This window comes from Dermacentor albipictus, chromosome 4, assembly GCF_038994185.2.
Source record: "Dermacentor albipictus isolate Rhodes 1998 colony chromosome 4, USDA_Dalb.pri_finalv2, whole genome shotgun sequence".
Lineage (NCBI taxonomy): Eukaryota > Metazoa > Arthropoda > Arachnida > Ixodida > Ixodidae > Dermacentor > Dermacentor albipictus.
The window spans coordinates 109,139,137-109,160,311 of record NC_091824.1 but is presented as its reverse complement, the minus strand read 5'-3'; the positions used below and the strand labels follow the sequence as shown (position 1 = coordinate 109,160,311).

The 21,175-nt window shown below is 47.1% G+C and overlaps 1 protein-coding gene across 1 annotated transcript in view; it reads left to right on the top strand.

Annotated features, from left to right (window-relative positions):
* Window positions 1-21,175, top strand: part of LOC135914016 (uncharacterized) — a 134,651-nt gene that overhangs the window by 5,017 nt on the left and 108,459 nt on the right. The window contains exon 2 of the mRNA XM_065446719.1: window positions 17,388-17,403. Coding sequence (XP_065302791.1) covers window positions 17,388-17,403 — 16 coding nt within the window. The remainder of the gene's footprint in view (window positions 1-17,387; window positions 17,404-21,175) is intronic.

Genomic DNA, 21,175 nt, shown 5'->3' with positions numbered 1-21,175 from the left:
CTCTGCTCGCTTTTCGTTGTTGTTCGAATTTTTACGGCGCGCTCGTGCGACCGCTGCAGCGTCTCATCGTTGCCTTCGCATGGCTGACCCACTCCGATCACTTGCGCACCTCGCATTTCGTAAAGTTCACAACTTTACGAAATGGTCATAAGTCTAGCCTGTGAAGTTTTTGGGTGCAAAGAGACGATAGCGCACCTCCTGTGAGATTGTCATCGTTTCAAAGCAAAACGAAAAGCCCTGAGCACCGCTCCCGACAAGATTGACAACTGTCCCTTTACAGAAGCCAGAGTTCTTGCACCCTGTACGGTCCCAGCCGAACGTCGGCACGAGCTGCTTTAAAAACGCTAGTGCGCTTTTTCAAAGAAACGGGACTCATTGAAAAACTATAGAATGTGTGAACTGATGTGTTCCTTCTTTTTAAATCTTTTTTTCTTGTGTTATCTTTTCTGCCCTTACCCCATCCCCCCGTGTGATCTTTCATCTGGTGATTTCTACCGAGTGTTTGAAGTCTATATACCCACTGATAGTATGCTCAGAAGCTAACGATAAAAAAAAAAGGCGCACTGCGGATATCGCCTACGCTCGTACGCTCATCCACCGCAGCCCGTCAAGCCCTCATTTCTGATAGCTTATAGCGAAGTCGCGTGCTGGTCGAAGCCTTGCCCCGTGCTTTCTCCCTCGCAGAAATCTCGTTGGTTCAGCCAAGCAGCCACAATGCACCCAGCAGTCAGTGCGAACGTACCGGAGGATGAATACGGTGCAAAGTTCAAGCGCCAGACACCCTTGCGCCAAACGTATTCGAAATGACCGCGTACAGATCAGAGTTCGCCGCGTTTAAGCGATCGATGTTTAATCTGGTGATTTCTACAGAGAGTATGAAATTTATATACCCCACCTTCCTGTATGGATCTAGTCCCTTGCACATACCCGGTGACCCCAGTTCTCTGCTAGCTTCTGGCATAAAGTATGGGCTGGCTGCTATCTTGCTGAGCAGACGATATGGTCCTTGGGTATGTGGCCTTAGAGACAACTTGGGAGCCTTTTTAAATAAAGATATAAATCCACATTAAATCTAAACGCCCCTACAATGAAGGCCTACACTGGCGACTTCAATGGATCTGCTGGCTTACTCCTTGTTTACATTTCGGCCTATGTTAATGTAAAGTGGGTACTGAGGACAGTGGAATACCGGCTTCATACTGACGACGTAGGGAATACCACGGAGCCACCACACATTTGCGTCAGCGGCATGGCAAACGGGTGATGGCGACGCAGTGACGAGACGCTGACTTTTTGCGAAGACCGATGGAGGTGGGCATAACAAAATTACCAAGTTGCCAATTCTGACCAATATACCCAATGGTACAAGCCTGATTGGAAATGGTTAATGGCTCAGGCTGTTTGCTCGACCGCATGCCCCGCCGTGTTCGATTGTCGGCCTCTTTTTTTTTCCTTACCTTGTTGACGTTTCTTTGTGTGCTCCACATTTCACGTTGCCCAACAGAACACAGTTGTCACTGTGGAAGCATGTCATGCATGCCTGTACTCGATAAACCCATATACGCCCAATGGCTTAGTGAACATCACCTGACCAATGGCCTTGTGTCTAGGACGCTCGGCTGGAATGCATTCATTGATTGATTCAGGGGGTTTAACGTTCAAAAAGCAACTCTGGGTCTACTAGACACGCCATAGTTTAGGACTCCCGAATAAATGTCATCCCCTGGATTTCGTTAATGTGTCCCCGAATTTAAGCACACTCGAGCGTTTCTTTTTTCCATTTCGACCCCATCGGAATGCTGCCGCTGTAGCCGGGACACTTATCTGGTTACGGTAACCTCTCTGCCTTTCACCTCTTGTTTTCCTTTCTTCTTTCCTTCATTTCCAGCATCTGGGATTCTTTGAGACCCACACAAACCAGGGTACACTGTAACATTACTGCATCCGGGCCCCGCCGAAATGCGGCCGGGAGTCAAACTCGCGACCTAATGCATAGAAGCGAAACGCAGTATCTACTGAGCTACCATGCTGGGTTTCCAACTGTAACAAAAACAGAGGGAGCGACAAAAAGAAAACAAAAAACAAACTTATGTAAATTCAAGATGAGGATCTCGTTCTAAAACCACTTTGCCAAACCTCAGCTGATACTTTTCTTCTTTATTTTCGTTGAATTACATGTAATTCATGCATAGTTGTAATACGAACCATGTCAGCCTTGTGCAAAATATGGCTGCACTTCATTTTAAACGTGAAATATTTACTGCTAAAGTACTCAAACTAAAGAACATATTCTTTTTTTTTGCTCCGAGTTTTCTCCATTTGTCACCCACTTCGGTTGATTCATTGATTGATTCAGGGAGTTCAACGTCCAAAAAGCAACTCTGGGGCTATTAAACACGCCATAGTTTAGGGCTCCCGAATAAATTTCATCCCCCAGATTTCTTTAACTTGTCCCTGAATTTAAGCACACACGAGCTTTTTTTTTTCATTTCGATCCCATCGGAATGCTGCCGCTATAGCTGGGACTCAAGTTGGCGACCTAATGCTCCTCGGCAGAGCGAAGACACTTGTGACCCACTTAAGTAACAGGGTGTCCACTTGAAGAATCACGCCTTTTGAATCAGTGGTGCTTACTGGCTATATTTTGGTAATGTTCACTTTCAGCCCAGGTAGGACCCGTGTTATGTTTGTCGGTGTTGATGTTTTGTTGCAGAGGATTACTAGTCGTAGCTGATTCGTCAGTTTTGAAGGCGCACGTTTGTGATGTCACCACGCTCGTAATTATTTTCGACGTTTACGCCAAAGCAACAATGACAAAGTTGCAGAAGATGACAGTGGTCGAGGAAGGAAGAGTAAATTCCCGTGTTCTTTACTTTAGTGCTTAAGCTATTTCTGTTATTTGTTAGTAAAATGCAGATTTACATTCTATAGCTTCAAGTGCACTTGGACAAACTCGCAACCCCGAGGGTTTACACGAAGCGAGACCCATTAAATATACAACGATGCGATTGAAGATAGGCCATGCTAGGCACTTTCTTTGACGTTAACGCGGATAAATGGGCGGATTTACTTGACGCTCTTGGCCAGGAAACCGGAATACGAATCGGAGGCTAACGTTTATGCGAAAAGCGGAGAAAAAAAAATCATAACACTTTTAGGAATAGCTCGAACCGAACGAAAATTGCTTTTTTAAAAGTTGCGCAATATGATCATTTGCTCCTGCTCTAGTTTCTTAAGTAAAACGCCTCGAAGCTCCATTTTGCTTTTTAAAACATTCGAACATGTTAGAATTTATTACATTTTTGAAACTGACAGAAACTACAAAGCAATCTACAATGTATACGACGAGAATATCTGTGTGTAGGTATTGTAGCAACGTCTCTTCTCGGTGTCACGAGGGACCCTTATCCAGCTAGGGTGTCGTTAACTCTTGTCTCTGTCTTTGTTGTTTTGCTGGTCCCACTACGTTTGCCAATTCTGAATGATAACTGATGTAAAGATTGCCGTGGTAATAAAAGAGTATTACGTTTGAGGAGCAGATATTTTGAATTGGGACTCAGTTCCAGTCTCTGTCTTTGTTGTTTTGCTGGTCCCACTACGTTTGTCAATTCTGAAGGATAATGGATGTAAAGATTGCCGTGGTAATAAAAAAGTATTACGTTTGAGTAGCAGATATCTTGAATTGGGACTCAGTTCCAGCTAGCTGGTTTGCTAGCCGTTTTTAGATACACCGTTTTTCAACACATACAGTGGAATCTTGGTGCTGCTTGAAGAAGTCTGTTTACTGGCCCTCTTCCACGCCAACCCTGATGCTTAGCTGGAGTGTGTGAGATAACACAAAACTTAAGTATACTGATTACGCACTAACGAATAAAAGCGGGTACTGAATCCCCTCTAGGGCTTCAGATGAGTCATAAAAAATTGTCAACGTCGCTGGGCAACATACTACCCGGTTTAGGTGAGTAGTGGTCCTGCAGTAAGTAACATAAGCAAGTAGCGTAAACGACAAACAGATACTGTGTAATACGAGCACGGTGTCCTTCACAACATCTGTATTTGTTTGTATGTTGTTCAGAGTAGCGAGTGATTTATGTGCACAGCCATTTAACTCAGTGCTGGGTCACAAATCTATAAAAAAAATGGAGGCTTGCCGCGAGAAAAAGGGAGAACAGGGATTTAGGGATTGTAAATTTGTGTTATGTGTAAATCTGTGTGTATTAAAAACTTGTAAGCTCACCAAAAGTGTGAAGCGTTTCGTGCAGTAATGTATAGCCCACTGCGATGGTGTATAGTGGCTCTGGCATTGCGCTTCTAAGCACGAGGTCGCGGGTTCAAGTGCCGGCCGCGGCGACCTCGCACTAGAATCAAAAACGCCCGTGTACCGTGCATGGGGGCACGTGAATTTACCCTGGGTGGTCGAAATTAATCCGGAATCTTCCACTACGGCGGGCCTCATAATCATATCGGGAGTTTGGCATGCGAAACCCTATAATTTTTTTTCATGCTTAATAATTCAAGAAAAGCAACCTCGTTGCACTTCAAGTATTTATGCAGCAGATAACTGCTAAAATGACGAGACTGAGAAATTCACCAACTACGTTAAAGGAATATTTCTCGAGGACACAAAAATGACCGACATGTGGGTCTTTGAGCGCTTTCGTAAACTTATCTCGCAAATATATAACAAATGAGAAACACGATGTGCTCGGTGAAATAAGAGAGAGAGAGAGAGAGAAATTAGATACAGAAATATGTGCATCGTGTTGTTTCTAGGTCCTGTAGTATTGCAATCGCTTCTTACAGCTGGACTAAAATTTCTCGTTGCGTAATCTGTGCTGAGAATCTGTTTTTTTTTGCGTGTGTGTGCGTGGTTTAAATTAAATTCGGCGTCATTACGGGCTAGAATAGGATCTGTCAATATGACGCCAACCGCAGTGAAGACTTCGGCTTAATTTTGACCACCTGGGGTTCTTTCATCATCAGCCTGGTTATGCCTACTGCAAGGCAAAGGCCTCTCCCACACTTCTCCAACTACCCCGGTCATGTACTAATTGTGGCCATGTTGTCCCTGCGAACTTCTTAATCTCATCCGCCCACCTAACTTTCTGCTGCCCCCTGCTACGCTTCCCTTCCCTTGGAATCCAGTCCGTAACCCTTAATAACCACCGGTTATCTTCCCTCCTCATTAAATGTCCCGCCCATGCCCATTTCTTTTTTTAAAGCGCCCCTATGCGCAGTGCACGAACGTTTTCGCATTCCGCCCCATGGAAATACGGCCTCTGCGGCAGGTATTGAAGCCGCGACCTGACCAACGCAACAATATAGCCACTTAACTACCGCGGCTTGCCTGTGTGAGTGCGTATGTGTGTGCGTCCGTGTGTGTGTCTGCGTGCGCGTGTGCGTGCTGTCTGTGCATGTGCTGCTGAAGCGCGCAACCGTCGGAGAGCAAGAGAGAAGGAAGGACAAGGAGGTTAACTCTTAAACCTCGGAAGTGACGGGGCGCCCCATAAAAATGTGACGTAGCAGACAACAGCTTAGGGATCTGCAGCCGCAGCTCTGGATAAGCCACAACTACGATGTGCGCGAACAACGTCTACACACCTGGCCTACATGTTAGCACGCGTTCTAGTTTTATTTCAGGAAAATGCAGTTCGCCCGAATGCTACTCACTCTCGCTTACTCGCGTGAAAGCTGCCCTAAGCATAGAAACATCACAAAGAAAAAAGAAATAGAAAAGCAGCGTAAAGCACTGAAACATGCACTGGCACTGTCAAGGCCAAGAGGAAACCTTCGGCAGCAATAAACAGCGAAGGAGTTGGCACCTTGGCCGGGTACTCGCACACTGTAGACAGCGAGGAATGAAGGACTCAAACGCCTAAGAAAACACGGGCCAGTGCAGTCGAGCATGCACGACAGAAAACAGGAGTAACGAAAAGAGGCGAGAGAAACGATGTGGCAGGGAAAGCAAAACACAAGGTCGAGAATGACGTTTTCCTGTCGCCTCGTTTCCCTCAAGAGTAACGCCTTACAGTGCGAACTTTCAGGTTCACTTTTGGAGCTCTCCCCCCCCCCCCCCTTTTTTTTTGTGCGTTTGCTTTAGATGTGTGGGGGAGAACCGGAACCGCGTTTAAGCGAAGAAAAAGAAATATTGCAAAAATCGACGCTTTGCGCAGGCGTTGTCGTTTTTCAAGGAGGTTAACGCGCCTGAATAAAAAAAATATGAAAGAAAGGTTGGGTTGAGGTGGGCGTGTGAGGACGCCCCCACTTTCCCAGCGGCGAGCTCGCCGCCACCCGCGTCGTGCGAGTGCTGGGCGCGCTCAGCGATGAAGTCGCAATCTCCTGAGGCCATTTGTCCACCGTTCGCGGCCACCTGCCGGTGCCAGAAAAGCGCGGGGTTTCTCGCGTTGCTCGGCGCGAGTCTCACTCATGCGTCACTATGTGCACGCTGTGCTGAACTCTGGTGTTTCAGGAAGTGTACGGTCGGTTGCCCCGCTGAAAACCGTCGCCACTTTGCTCGACTTTCTTAGCTTAGCTGTACACTTTTTTTGCTAAAGCTGCACTACTGGCGGAGATGCAGTAAAGTAAAAGCACGATTATGTTAAGTGGGGCCTAACCAGCGGCTAGTCGGGGTTTTCGAACTCAGCTACGAGGCGTTTATAAGGCAGTGTATCCAGAAAGACGTCTAAAAGGGGCAGTTGTTAAAACCTACAATTCTTGCGCGAGACAAGAGTTAGAATGTAGGCGACAAATTTTATTGCCGTAGCAAATGGACGCATGAGGCGCCAATCATTATCGTTATTATCATCATTACAGCGAAATATTAGTTCACGTAAGCTTGACGTTTATTGTGCGACCCGCTCAGAGCAGCAGCTTACATTATACCGGCCCTCGTATATAGCAATCACAGCTTCACTGCTATAAATTTCCCTGTGAGGGCTGTGATATATCTAAACCGCAGCTATCCCATAAGACGTTCGCGTGTAGTTGTGTGTACATACGCTGGCTTTCGCTGGGCTCTGTGGAGCTCGGTCCCTGGGGACGATGTGGCGGAGGGTTTCGCAACGCTGGGTCTAATTAGCCCTCGACCTGCAGTTCCGAGCGGCAGGGCCGGTTTTTCGCTGCCCGTTACAGTTCAGGTTCCATGTGACCGAACATGTTTACTAAAGTTAAGCCTGGTAATTGGAAGTTTAATGACGCCGCGTCGTAGCATTGCGATGTCCCTAACACAACCGCCGCCTTGTCTGACCAGCTATTGACAACGTATCGCTTTTAACATGCATCGCGTGGTGTACTATAGTTTTGCTCCGGATTCGAGTCTTCATATGCCTCACTCTCCCCCCACGTGCACGCAAAACCCTATACCTCGTCATCAACCCCGGGAACCCATATCTAATGTTCTTTTGTACTTACGGTACTTTGCAGGCAATTCAAGAGGCACTTAGGCAGTGGGGGGGATTGCTATACAAATAGATGTAAATAACAGAAATGTACAAGAATGAAATATCAATGCGAATATAACTGAAGTAATGGAAAGTTCGCATGAGCACAACGTACTCAATGAAGAAAAAAATGACCATACAGAATGAGTAACTTTCGTATCCAATTATTTTATATAACATGTGGAATTACAATATGTAAAGGTTGTCGGTACAAGCTTTCTCTTTCTTTTTTTTATTCGATAGCATGGAATGAGCCATTGAGCGAAAAAGCCGGCCTCTGTAGCAGCGAAACGGCACCTAAATTCCCATTGGCTGTGGCTCCACGTCACGTGCGTGCCTCGACGGAGCAGGAGGAGGAGGGAAAGAGATAAGCAGAAGGCAGGGAGGTTAACCAGAATAACGTCCGGCTGGCTACCCTACACCGGGGGAATGGGAAAGGGGGAAACAAAAGATAACAGGGAGAGAGAGGAGGGAAGGAAAGAAGGAAATTGCGGTGAGTTCACTGACCTGCGTGGCCTTACAGAAATTGCATTAACAGTCACAGATGGTCGCACAAGCCCGTCGTCCTTAAGAAGCACAATAGTGCCTTCACCGCTTTATGGGCCGACGGGCGATGGGGGCGGTGTTCCAGCAGCACCTGCACAGAAAGCGGCCGATTGTCCAGAGCGGGCAAAAGAGTACGCCTGCTGCCGCGGTGGAGCGCCACGTGTTGCGTGAGGGGAGAGGGCATCGCCGTGACGCCACGCCACCCTCGCTCTCTACCCGCCATGGTCGCTTAGTGGCTATGGTGTTGCGCTGCTAAGCACGAGGTCACGGGATCGAATCCCGGCCACGGCGGTCGCATTTCAATGTGAGCGAAGTGCAAAAACATCCGTGTACTTAGATATCGGTGCACAATAAAGAACCCCAGGTGGCCGAAACCCCAGCTGGTCAAACGGCTATTCTTTAAATATTACCTAATGTCTTCGTAGAAACACCTGGTATATGCGGTATCGAAGATACCTACATGTCAGTACGGATGGTTCCAGTTTTAAACATTACTCAACTTCGGCATTTGTTATACCAGGACTCAATATACAAGCACCAATTAGGGGCGCCTATAACGTAAATCTATTCCAAACTTTTCTATTTCATTTCTGCAATCAACCCTCCGTGATTTGTCAAAAACTCTTTTGGACCACCCCCGCTTCCGCTGTCTGTCACGCGACGTCACGAAAACCGCGATAGCTCCCCATCTGAGATGACATGTACACACTGATTATGCATGATTGGACCGAACAAAAGAAAGATAATTATTTCTCATTCGATGCCTTTTCGGCATTAGACTACGGCTGTTGGTCAAAAGTTTTCAGGCTGCACCTACTTCACCTTCCTGTCACGCGACGTCACAAAACCACGAAAACTCACCGCGTCAAAGGAACGTGTACGCGTTAAAGATGTGTTAATATGCGGAACAAAGCTGGTTTTTTTTTTCGTGAATAGACGCAGGCTGCCCTGTTTCGGAAGGAATAAAAAATGGCTACCGGTGATCGCTCCGGCAATGGCCACTCGCACAAGCCGGAGAGAATGCGTATATTGGCGTATAATAAAACTTTCTGCGTGGACGTGTAACGTTTTCGAGCACTTTCGGCACGTTTATGACTTCTCTCTGCCAACTCTTCCTTGCTGAGAATCCGTTTTAGCGGCATTCTTAACCTTCCGTTGCACGCCTCCGCGTACTCGTCGTGGTTGCTCAGTGGCTATGGTGTTGGGCTGCTGAGCACGATCGCGGGATCGAATCCCGGCCACGGCGGCCGCATTTCGATGGGGGCGAAATGCGAAAACACCGGTGTACTTAGATTTAGGTGCTCGTTAAAGACCCCCAGGTGGTCGAAATTGCCGGAGTCCTCCACTACGGCGTGTTTCATAATCAGGAAGTGGTTTTGGCACGTAAAACCCCGTAATTATATTTTTTTTTCACGCCTCCGCGATTTTTCACCAGCCACCGCAACCTAATTAAGGTAAAGCGGACCAATCGCAGACGCCGGCCCCAGCCGCTTCATCCAGTAAATTATTTTCAGTGCTCTGGCTCGGCCCCATCGAAACCCTCTCCACTTGAGCGTGCTCCTCGCCTCCTGGCAGCCAATTACAAACAAAAAACCGCTCAATCTAGGAAATGTTATTCGTTTCGAAAGCAAAAAAAGTGACCTCCTATAAACTAAGAGAGTGTTTGATTGGGCTGTTGAGACAACGCTGCGGGTAACCGCCCGATGATTACCTTGACGGTTACGCAAATTTGACGTCAGGGGATATGAATAAAAACGCATTGGAATAATTTTACGTTATAGGGCCCTAGGTTACCTCGTGCAACATTGTGAACAGCTAAAGTGTTCGCTATCTTATGTGGGATAAAATATACAACTGCCGTAGTAGAGGCTCTAAAGTGGGCAGATTTCAGCGAATTTTAGGCGGCCCTCACGTCGCTTTGCAGCACGAATATGAAAGCATATAACACTATTATAATTTATGAGACACTCAAAGAGCTCCCAAAGGCAAATCAAGCGCAGCACGAGACAGTATTTCAGTGTATATCGGGACTTTTTTTATTATTCTAAGCAACATAGGAGCCGATGCAGCAGCACGAAAAACGTATTACAAAGATGGCAAGATTTCTCTCCCACTCGCCGAATGGGAACTGCGCTGCATTTTAAAAGCAACATTACTCAAAATATGTCGAAAGACGTGGATTGGTCAATATTCGAAGATTTCTCATCTATTTTGTACTGATCCAGCTATTCAATTCACCATTCCGTTACCTTAAACGATCCCATTCGATAGGCAAATAAACAAGGAAGGAAGGAAGGAAAAAGTGGAGAAGGAAAGGTAGGGAGGTTAACCAGTTTGGCTTAACCGGTTTGCTACCCTACACATGGGAGAGGGATGGGGGAGATTAAAGATGGGGAAGGGGGAGAGGGAGAGAGAGCACATATCACAGCACACACACATCGTCCGTTGGAGTCCATCATTCTGGCATGGTACGCGACGTCACTCTCACAGCCGCTTGTCCAATCCCGTCTCTTTCAAAAACCGAAGTAGTCCCTTTGTCGCCTTCACCTGCGATATCTTCTGTCGGCGGCATGTGAAAATCGTGTCGAGCGACAATGGTCTACTGTCAAGGCGCGCTAGAACAGATAGGCAAATAAACAAACACAGATGCCAGGGATAAACACAGATGCCAGGGACTGTCGCTGAACGTTATAGTCAGGACAGTCGCACAGAACATGTTCCAGCGTCTCCTCGCAAAGACAGGCATTACAGAGATCGTTGTCGGCCATTCCAATGCGGAAGGAGTAAGATTTGGTGAAAGCCACCCCCAGCCATAAGCGATAAAGCAGAGTCGCCTCTCTTCGACGCAGTCCAGTTGGCATATAGAGATGCATCAAAGAGGGCAGGTGGTATTGACGGTTGCTCTGGGTGGTCTGGCTGTTTGGTGTGCACCATAGAGATAGCGTGATCTCATGTGCAAGCACTCGAAGTCTGCTAGCTGCGTCGGATCGTGAAAGCGGTATGGCCTCTTCTTGTGCGTCTTCAAGAGCTGCCCGAGCGGCATTATCGGCGTCTTCATTTCCAGTGACGCCGCAGTGACTTGGCAGCCACTGAAACGTCACATGGTGTCCTTTCTCCTGTGATGTATGGAGTAGGCATCTAATATCGAATACGAGCTGTTCGAATGGCCCGCGATGCAGAGCTGATAGTACAGATTGTAGGGCTGCCTTTGAATCGCTGAAGATTGACCATTGCCGAGGTGGCTCCCGATTGACGACACGAAGTGCAGCGCGAAGAGCAGCTAGTTCAGCAGATGTCGATGTTGTTGGGTGGTCAGTCCTAAAGCTGATGGTAATAGCTTTTGCTGGGACAACCACAGCACCGGACGAACACTGGATGTTTGTGGAACCATCGGTATAAATGTGTTCCCTGTCCGCGTACCTCTCGTGCAGAAGAAGCAGAGACAGTTGTTTGAGCACAGGCGACGACAGTTCAGACTTTTTTCCGATTCCTGGTACACTGAGATGGACTGTAGGGCTGATAAGACACCAAGGGGGTATCGATGGTTTAGATGCAGCGGTGAAGCCCGATGGCAGTTTGTCGTTGTATTTGATGATAGTTTTAGCGAATGATGATTGGTGCCTGTCCGAAGGTAGTGCTGCAAGGTGGTGATAGGTGGCACGTGCAAAATGTCTGATGTGCGTTCTCAGGGCTTCCACCGTAATGTGAATTCGCATTGGATGGTCCCGAGCAATCGCAATAGTTGCCTCTGTTGAGGTGCATCTGGGCAAACCAAGGCAGACTCTGAGTGCTTGAGCTTGTGCTGCCTGCAGAACACGAATATTTGTCTTGCAGGTGTTGGTCAGTACAGGTAGACTATATCTTAGAAAACCGAGAAAGAGAGCTCTGTAGAGTTTAAGCATTGCGTCTACTGACATCCCCCACGTCTTTTCTGCCAAGTATTGAAACAACTGGGAAGTTGCTGTCAGGCGCCGTTTCATGTAGGCCACGTGCGGGCTCCAACAGAGGTCTCGGTCAATTATTACGCCAAGGAATCTGTGGGTTCGGACATAGGAAATAGTCCGCCCATTGATTGAGATGATATAAGGCGTCATCGGTTTGCGAGTAAATGCTACTAGTGCGCATTTTTCTGGTGATATGCTGAGACCCTGTTTACACAAGTAGTTCGCTGTCAAAGTGGCCGCTCTTTGAAGTCGCGCACGTATCTGAGGACGTGTGACTGCCGAAGTCCAGACACAGATGTCGTCAGCGTATATTGAAATTTTGATGGTAGTTGGCAAGTACTCAGCAAGTCCAACAAGAGCGAGGTTGAATAGCGTCGGGCTGAGAGCACCGCCTTGAGCAACGCCCCTGCTGGTATAGCGTCGCGTAGTTGGGCCATCGTCAGTTAACACAAAGAATGATCTTGCAGATAGGTAGCTTGCAATCCACAAAAAAACTCGACCACCTAGGCCAACCGTCGCAAGGGCGTCGAGAATGGCCTCATGTAATACGTTATCGTATGCCCCTTTCACATCTAGGAATAAAGCTGCAGATAAACGCTTACGGGACTTTTCGTGCTGGACATAGGAAACGAGATCAACTACATTGTCGATAGAAGAGCGGTCACGTCGGAAACCAGCCATGGAAATCGGATAAATCTTGTAGTATTCAAGGTACCATTCCAGGCGGCGAAGGATCATCCGTTCCATTATCTTTCCTACACAGCTGGCCAGCGCTATTGGGCGGTAAGAGGTGAGTTCTAATGGGGATTTGCCCTGCTTTAAGAGTGGTACCAGGCGGCTTACTTTCCATTCGTCGGGAACATTTCCCTCCTGCCATGAGGAGTTGTAAAGGCTCAACAACTCTATCCGTGCGGACTCTCCGAGATAGCACAAGGCCCGGTATGATATACCATCCGGACCCGGAGATGATGAGCGCCTGCAGAGAGCTAGAGCCGCTTCGAGCTCCTCCATTGTAAAAGGAAGGTCCATGCGGCCATCACGTGAATTGGGGACGTCAGCTCGGGCTGGAGGATCTGGACGAGTAGCTTGGTCTGCGATCCGCGCACAAAAGTCTTCTGCGACATCGATGTCTTGCCGCCCTTGGAAAAGCGCTAGCGCCTTGAATGGGAAACGCCGTTCCGGAAGGCAACGCAGACCTTGCACCGTTTTCCATATGTGAGACAGTGGCTTGCGGGGGTCGAGTTTCTGGCAAAACGTTGCCCAACGTTCCGACGCTAATCTATCCATACGACGCTGAATCTTCTTTTGCATCCTCCTGGCTGCCCTAAGGTCATGAATTGATTTTGTACGCCGATATCGACGTTCCGCCCGGCGACGAAGCGCTCGAAGGCGCTCTAATTCTATGTCGAAGTCATTCCGCGTGGAAGAGGTCGTCATCATGCGAGTGGCGTTTTGCATCGTCATTTTAATCGTTTGCTCTAACCCTGATGGTAGGCCCTCGCGGCAGGCATCTTCCATCTCAGATTTGAAGTTGGCCCATTGAATCGTCCGTATGGTATTCCGTAAGCCTGATCTAGACGACAAGCCTTTGATGTTCAGATAGGTGGGAATGTGGTCACTCCCATGTGTCTCAATGTCTGGAAACCACTTCACACATCTGGCGAGAGAGTTGGAGACGAAAGCAAGGTCGAGGCAGCTGCCGTATGTCACGCCGCGAAGAAAGGTGGGGCTACCATCGTTCAGGAGAGTAAGGCCATAGTTGTGGGCGATGCTTGCTAATCTTCGTCCTCTTGCATTTGTCCGTGTACTTCCCCATGCTGGATGGTGTGCATTGAAATCTCCTATGATGACCCATGGGGCGGGACAAACACTCAAGATATCCGCAAATCTTTTGGTATCGAAATTGCAGGAAGGCGATATATACACGCCTATGAGAGTAAACAAGAGTTTGTTCCTTTTAACTGTGATGCATATATATTGATTGTCGTCGTGGGGAGCAATTGGTTGCAAAACGTAGGTGAGTTCACGACGAACAAAAATGACGATTTTGCTGCATGCACCATTTGTTGATGACATGATAAATTCGTATCCTGACAGTCTTATTGATTTCGACAAGTTGGGCTCACAAATGACGATGAGGGGAAACAGATTGGTGTACACAAACTGCCGAAAATCTGAAATTCGTGATTTTAGCCCTCTGGCGTTCCATTGGATGATGGACGCAGCCTTGACTTCTTTCCGGAAGGATGGGGTATGGGTAGCCATCTTTCTAGTTGAGGGATGCAAGCACTGGGCCTAAGGCGTCCAGCACTTTAAGTGCGTTTTGAGCACAGGGTGTCCCGATGTCCACTAAAATTGCTCGAATGGCCTCCATGAGAGAACGTAGCACCGAGATGACTTGGCGGTCTGTTTTAGGTGAATCGTCCATGGCCGGAGAAGGATCAGGTGGGACCCCGACCTTCTGAGGTTCCTTCGCAAGGGAGCGGCTGGGTAGCGTAGACCATTCCTCTAAAGATAGAGTCTTTTCTGCTTCCTTCGTGGAAGTGGTGGGCTTTGTCGCGGCGTGACTAACTGGCACCGCAGTGGAGTGGGTACTGTCACTTCGCGCATGCGCCTTCTTCGAAGACGTACGATGGCGCCTACGTCGTCGCCGACGCCGGACTACTTCGGCTGCCTCCCTGTGGGCAGAATTGTCTCTGGCCATTTGCTTAAGAACCGCGCGCTCCCTCTTGATGCGGGGACAGTCCTTCGAGGAGGCCGCGTGAGGGCCGCTACAGTTGACGCACTTCAGGACCATGGCACCGCAGGTCTGTTCTGCATGAGGTTCAGCGCAACGGGGACACAGTAGCGAGTTGGGACACACGCCTTTGACGTGTCCTAGCCTGAAACACTGATGGCACTGAAGCGGCTTCTGGATGAATGGTCGAACCGGATGACGGAAATGTCCGACTTTAACGTGGGATGGGATACAATCCCCCTTGAATATTACTTTTACGCAGCGCGTATTCCCAAGACGGCGCACTTGCGTAATGATCGTGCCTTCGTATGCCGGCTTGATGAGGCTAGGTAAGTCATCATTGGGAATGGCAATGTCAATGTCGTAAATCACACCGGCTATGGATGTGTCGTCGATCGGGATAAAGGGGCGCATTTTGATTCCGTCTAGCTCTGTGATTTCTTGGAGTTTTCCAAGCGCACTCGCGTTGTACACGTCTATGGCGAGTATATTCTTGCGTGGATTTATTCTTACGTCTTTAATTTGATCCGGCACCGCACATTCCAGAAAAATGGATAGGGCTTGCCTGTTCAGCAATCGTAGGTTGCTTGACGGTTCTGTCGGCATAAAGATGATGACGTGTGGCCAGCGCGCAGGCCTTGTCTTCACAGTCGTTGTGCTCGCAGGAGTTGATGGCGCTGTGTTGGCGATTTTTCTCCTCGCCCTCTTACTCCGGACGGGTATGAAGCCGTCGTCGGATGAGTCGTCTTCCGACATAGAGTACAGCTCGGTGTCTTCGGTGTCACTGGGGGAGCCAACTCGCTTCCTTGCGGTTGACGGCCGTGATGACTTCTGGCCAGGCGGGTCTCTGGCATGCTCCGCGTCCATGGCCGCAAGACGGGGAGGCGAGGCACCTCGAATAGCGAAGATTTCACCCAAAAATTCACAGAGCACAGAAACAAACGTTCTGCCAAGAAGACACTTCGTCGTCTAATAAAAAACAAAATGTTCCAATGGGCGTAGAACCTTGCGCACGCGCGTTTACGATGGTGTTTGATCAACCGACATCAGCCGGAGCAATCTCCTTGCAAGCAGGCATAGACTTTCATACAATTACTAAATGGAACTGTGGCGCTAGTGTCTACGGCAGCTGCAAGCAGGACGGTTCAGCCAGCCTGGGAATAATGGTTAGTGCACGGATTCGCCTAAACTTCGTCCTTGTTGCTTTAAACGGCTTCGTTACTTTGCACGCTGATATTATTCAAGAAAGTACTGCGTTATACATAATGGAGTAAACATTATTTAAATTCACGGATTCAAACAGGATTCAAACACGGGACTTCTAGCGCAGCAGCCCGATGATGAAACCATTATGCCACGAACGCTTTCTTTCTTTCTTTATTGCCTGACTTTGACAAAGCGCAGCAATACACAAAACAAAAAATTACAGGATACAATGACCACGTGGTATTTACATAATCAGCCTGGCAGGGAGCTGGCTTCGACACAATAAAACACATTTAGAGCCGCCAAAGGCTCCACCCTTGACAGCCACTCGAGAGAATTGCCAGCGGCCTTCAATATCTCAGCAAACGGATACAGAGTTTCACAAAAATTAATTCGCGCAGATCTAGGGTCAGGATGGCAGTAGTAACCTGCCATTCTGGAAAATCGCCAGGACCAGATGGGTTAAGCACGGCGTTTTACTCCATGAACGCATGGGCAAGCGGAACCAGTGCAATTAGCAGCGATTACACGTGTTCGCAGAGTTTTACTGCCTTCTGCATTAAAGAGGTGTAGATTTCTCCGAAATTTAGGCCAATGAAGGCAGATAAAGCGTAATAAACGAAGCCACAAGAACGTCTGGTTGTTCAAGCACGAAGATTAGACAAATCAATGTACTAACCCTCACTCCCATGGTGGTCGAACGAATGCAGCGCCAGAATTGCCTCTAGTAGTTACCATAGGAGACAGTATGCAGACAGGGTCCCAAGGCAAGGGCAGGGAACGGCGTGTAACTGTCCTTTCCTGATTTAACTTAGCGTCCCCTTGCTACGTACACTAGCGATTAAGATTAATTGCAATGTGCCACAAAGGATGCTGGGGCAAGCTCCGTCCCCAAAGTGTGCCAGGAGCAGGTTGTCGGCCAGCGTAACTACGACAGATGTTCATTTACATAGACGTGCGTGACGGCTGCACGTCCGTGGCTGGGCTCCGAATGGCCAACGTGTACTTGACAATGACGCACGTTAACAGAAAAAGAAAGAAAGAAAGAAAGAAAGAAAGAAAGAAAGAAAGAAAGAAAGAAAGAAAGAAAGAAAGAAAGAAAGAAAGAAAGGAAGGAAGGAAGAGCGTGATCGATCGATACCGTCGATTAAGCGTATAAAGTAGCGGTTGCATTCATCGACATTATTTTTTTGGTGCATTTTAGCCTCCATTTCGTGCAACAAATCAGTCGTACGTGTGCAAGTGAAAACGAGCTCAACCGCCATGCGAAACATTATGTCCTGAGTAAGAATGTTGTGGAACTCACTTAACCGAGCCCCGTATTTTGTATCAGAAGCTGTTAGAGGTACACTGAGAAGGAATGCTAACTAAATTTCTACTAGGATAGTATTCTCTAAAAAAAACAACATCAATTTAAACGATCTTAAAAGCCTAGTTTAATTTGTTTGGCAGCAAATTGTTTAGGATTAGGGAAGAAAATAAAAACAAAGGGTTCATTTGTATTTTGTATTTCAGGTAAGCGCCGACACACGTAAGTCATACATAAGCGCCGATACGACAGTGTAAGGATATCAATGAATTTTGTTGCATTTTTACTGTTAATTTTTGTCCTTGCGCAGAAAACGTTTCAGAAGCTTGATAGCGGAATCTTCGGTTCCATTCGAGTGTCATGCAGGTCTTTTGTCAAGAAACAGTCAACTAGAAGCAATGCTGTCAAAATGCATGGCGTCACGCCGAGATGCTGCGGATACACTTTAGGGGGCCGTAGCCACGTGATTTATGAACTAATTAATTAGTTTATTAATTTACTTATTGTTGATCATCAAACTTATACTCACACGGTTAAAGCGGTCATTTCGCTAATATATTTATGGCGCTGTAGGTTAATAATTGGATTAAAATTTTTGAAAAAATTCACGCACTTCTTGGTGTGATGTCCGGTCCTAACCTCTTTCTGGGCTTGTAGTATACCACCGGGTCTGTGCCACAGGGTGTCTGTTCCAGTGGACGTTCGAATGAACGTTGACATTCATCAGAAGATGGGTTCTGCTGCGACTTTTATGTTTCATTTATGAACAGAGCTGCCGGTTCCGTAATCAGCAGCGTCGTACATTGTGGCTCGCGGTGCTGAAATGAACGGTATTGGTTGAGCAAAAGGTATTTTTGTCCTGTTTCTAAAACAGCGCCTGTGATATATTCGCCGCCGGGCAACGGGTAAAAACCCGCTAACGACGAATGGAATTGCGCTAGATAATGGTTAAAGTGTGTATTTCGCACATAGAGTCTGTAATAACGACCGAGTAAGGCTTGTTAAGGATTCCCGGAATCGGGAGAAGCTGAGCCATCTCTTTAACGGGAGATGATAGACATCGACCGCATCCGAACACCGTTCCAAAGCGGAATTCGGTGGCTTCCGCTAAGATATCTCATTGGTCTAGGAGAGTCGTAAAGCACCAATCAAGTACCATTAATCATCGTTACATTTGTTTCTAGAACACTGTTCTACGAGTAAGCTTTAGGGGATCCGGTGTATTTCCTCACTGCTTCATTTACGAAATATTTCTTGCCATTCGCTATGGCTAATACTACGCTTCCCTTTTAACGTTGAATCGTCTTTATTTTCCACTTTTTCCTCGAAAGGGGCATGGGGGGGGGGGGGGGGGTTAACACGACGTGGCTGCCATTTACCTGTCGGGATCTGCAATGCAGCTTACGTCGGCACTGATAATTGTAGGCCAATGGTTTTGCAGATGAAGCAGGCATACTGCATTTAGGTTAAACACACAGGTGCTGGCAATTTCAAGTATTGTCATTAATATGACAGCTATATCAAGCCTTGCGCGGTCCTTTTTTTCATCCCGTGATGTCGAGACCTTGCCGCGCTGCCTGTGACTGTGGTTACGTGTGACGCCCTACGATGACGTTTGTTGTTTATCGTGTTGTTTCGTGCGCTCAAGCTGGATGTGACCATTTCTGTCTAGAGCGTTCGAGTGCTGTGCTACAAAGCGAAGAAAAATATTAATAACAGAGCAACTGCTAGGTTCTATATGTTGTTAGGGTGTCCTTCGTGCTTGCGCTGGTCACAAGCATTTATTGAAACCAGCCGGCAACTCGCAGGTATCGATTTCTCTGTATCGCAGCGCGCCGACTCACCGCTGTCGACAGAAGCATGTATACGATTGTGTGTGCGACTATTTCTTGCGGAGCTGATGATTGTTTTGGCAACTACCTGACCGACCTAGTTACAATAACTCTAAGCTTTGTGTTACAAGTTCGCTGTTAGTAATCGGCCATAACAACATATGAGGCATTCCGTTGTGCGCTACCTCGGTATGTTTCTGAGTGCACACTTTTTTTTTTACTGTATAACTGTTATGGCCACTGAGAATAGTCGGACGATTGTGTCATAGCCCCTGTAATGTCGTCATCAAGTTATCACGGAGTTCTAAACTACAAAACACACAAACCTACGTAGCTAATGAACAGCAGTCGAGAAAGGGGTGTCGCTGGAGTGAACATTTTGACTTGGGGACTCATTTTCGTCAAGCCACCTTCGTCAGTCCCCTAAAAAAAACTTTGTCTCCGGAGACATCCCTTGTTTGACCATGATGATGACTTCAAGTTTTCATATTCGTGTGTGTCTTGTCATTATGTGGCAGCTTTCAGCTTTCACTGTAGCTGGACTACAAATTGGCACAAATCTCTTTCCTTTTCCTTTGAAGCTAAAATTTTCTAAAGAATTGACATTTTAGTTAAAAATATGAGCAAAGAGACGCTGCATATTATTTTTCTTGTTGGAACTATACTTTGAACATTAGCCCGTGATCAGTTGGGGTGTGCTCTCTAATAATCTTATTGCGCTCGTTCGCAGTTTAGATGCTCTCGTAATTTCCCGCTGGTGTTTCGCCTAACGTGACCTTGTTATTGCTGCGGATTATTTCTCTTTGTACTCAGCTACATATATATTGAGCTTTCCTGGTAGTCCAATCAGTCGCGGATGGGCGTAACTATGAATTCTTCGCACAGTGCTAATAATTTCACTTCTCGGAAGCTGCACTCTGTTATCCCCTCAACTACGTGTTGAAGAGCTGCTTTCATTTAATGCTTTATTTCTTTGTTTGGCCCATTTAACAGAGGAATTGAAGTTTGGATCAAGCTTTACGAAGCGGAGCCAAAATGATTTTCCGGGGCTTATAATGCCGAAGAAGCAACAAGCTTCGCGGCTATAATATTTGAGCATATCTTTAAGCACGCTTGGACTGTCTCGCGTTACAGCTTATGCCTCGACCGCGGCATTGGCGCCTTCTCAAGGCTTCTAGTCTTTCTGAGTACCTCGTGCCAAAAATGGTCACTGCAGTGGCATGCTGTGGTGATACGCTGTATGTTAGATCAATAAGTGGCTGGCTGGCCAGGTTGTACTTTTGATCTTTCTTGTCTTTCGTATTACTTGCAATAACAAGCTGTAGTTACTGCACTGGTTCGTGAAACCTCTTATCTGCCCCCCCCCCTTTTTGTTTTTGTTGATGGCACGAATGAGATGTGGTGGCGTCTAATTGGCGCCTGCTACTCATCTTCAGATAGACATATGGGAGAAATATAAAAAAATGAATTTATATAAACGCATTAAAAATGAAGTCAACTCCAAATCGCCATTACACGAAGTTCAGACACACAAGTACACTAATGCCACACTAAAACTGAAAGTCAACCCAAACACAGCAACCCGAAGTTCAATGTTCATGTAAATATCTTAGATATACGCTCAGATGGCGTTTTAGTTCAAGTTAGGCTTAATGACTACACTGTTTCGTGTCAATCTTGACTGAAGCCTCTTGTGTGTAATATGTCCATATAATCACGCAAAAAGTACCCCAAAAAATACGCAAGGGTGCGCACGCAAAATTTGGTTGCAACTGCCGTTAGCATGCCGACAACAGGTTACATGGCGCTACAGTACCGTACAGCAGCAAACTCGGAGACTACTCCAAGGTGCGCCTTGCTAACGCTAGTTCGTTGATGGACACCGGAAGCGCCAATTGATAAGCAAAGGAGAAAACTGGGCCAGTGTAATGCAATGGTTACTTTCACTTGATTCTATAACATTCATATTCATCCATCACTCATGAAAGGCCGATCATGCTGATAACGTAGACGTAGCGATGCCAGGTTTACTGGAAAAACGTGGAAAGAAACGAATTGGAATGGAATCGCTACGTTATCCCTGCCTTGAACTTGGAATCACGATTGATTTCAGTCGCGGCTTTATGCGACGAGCCTTGTACTTTTGTTTCATTTATGGTCAA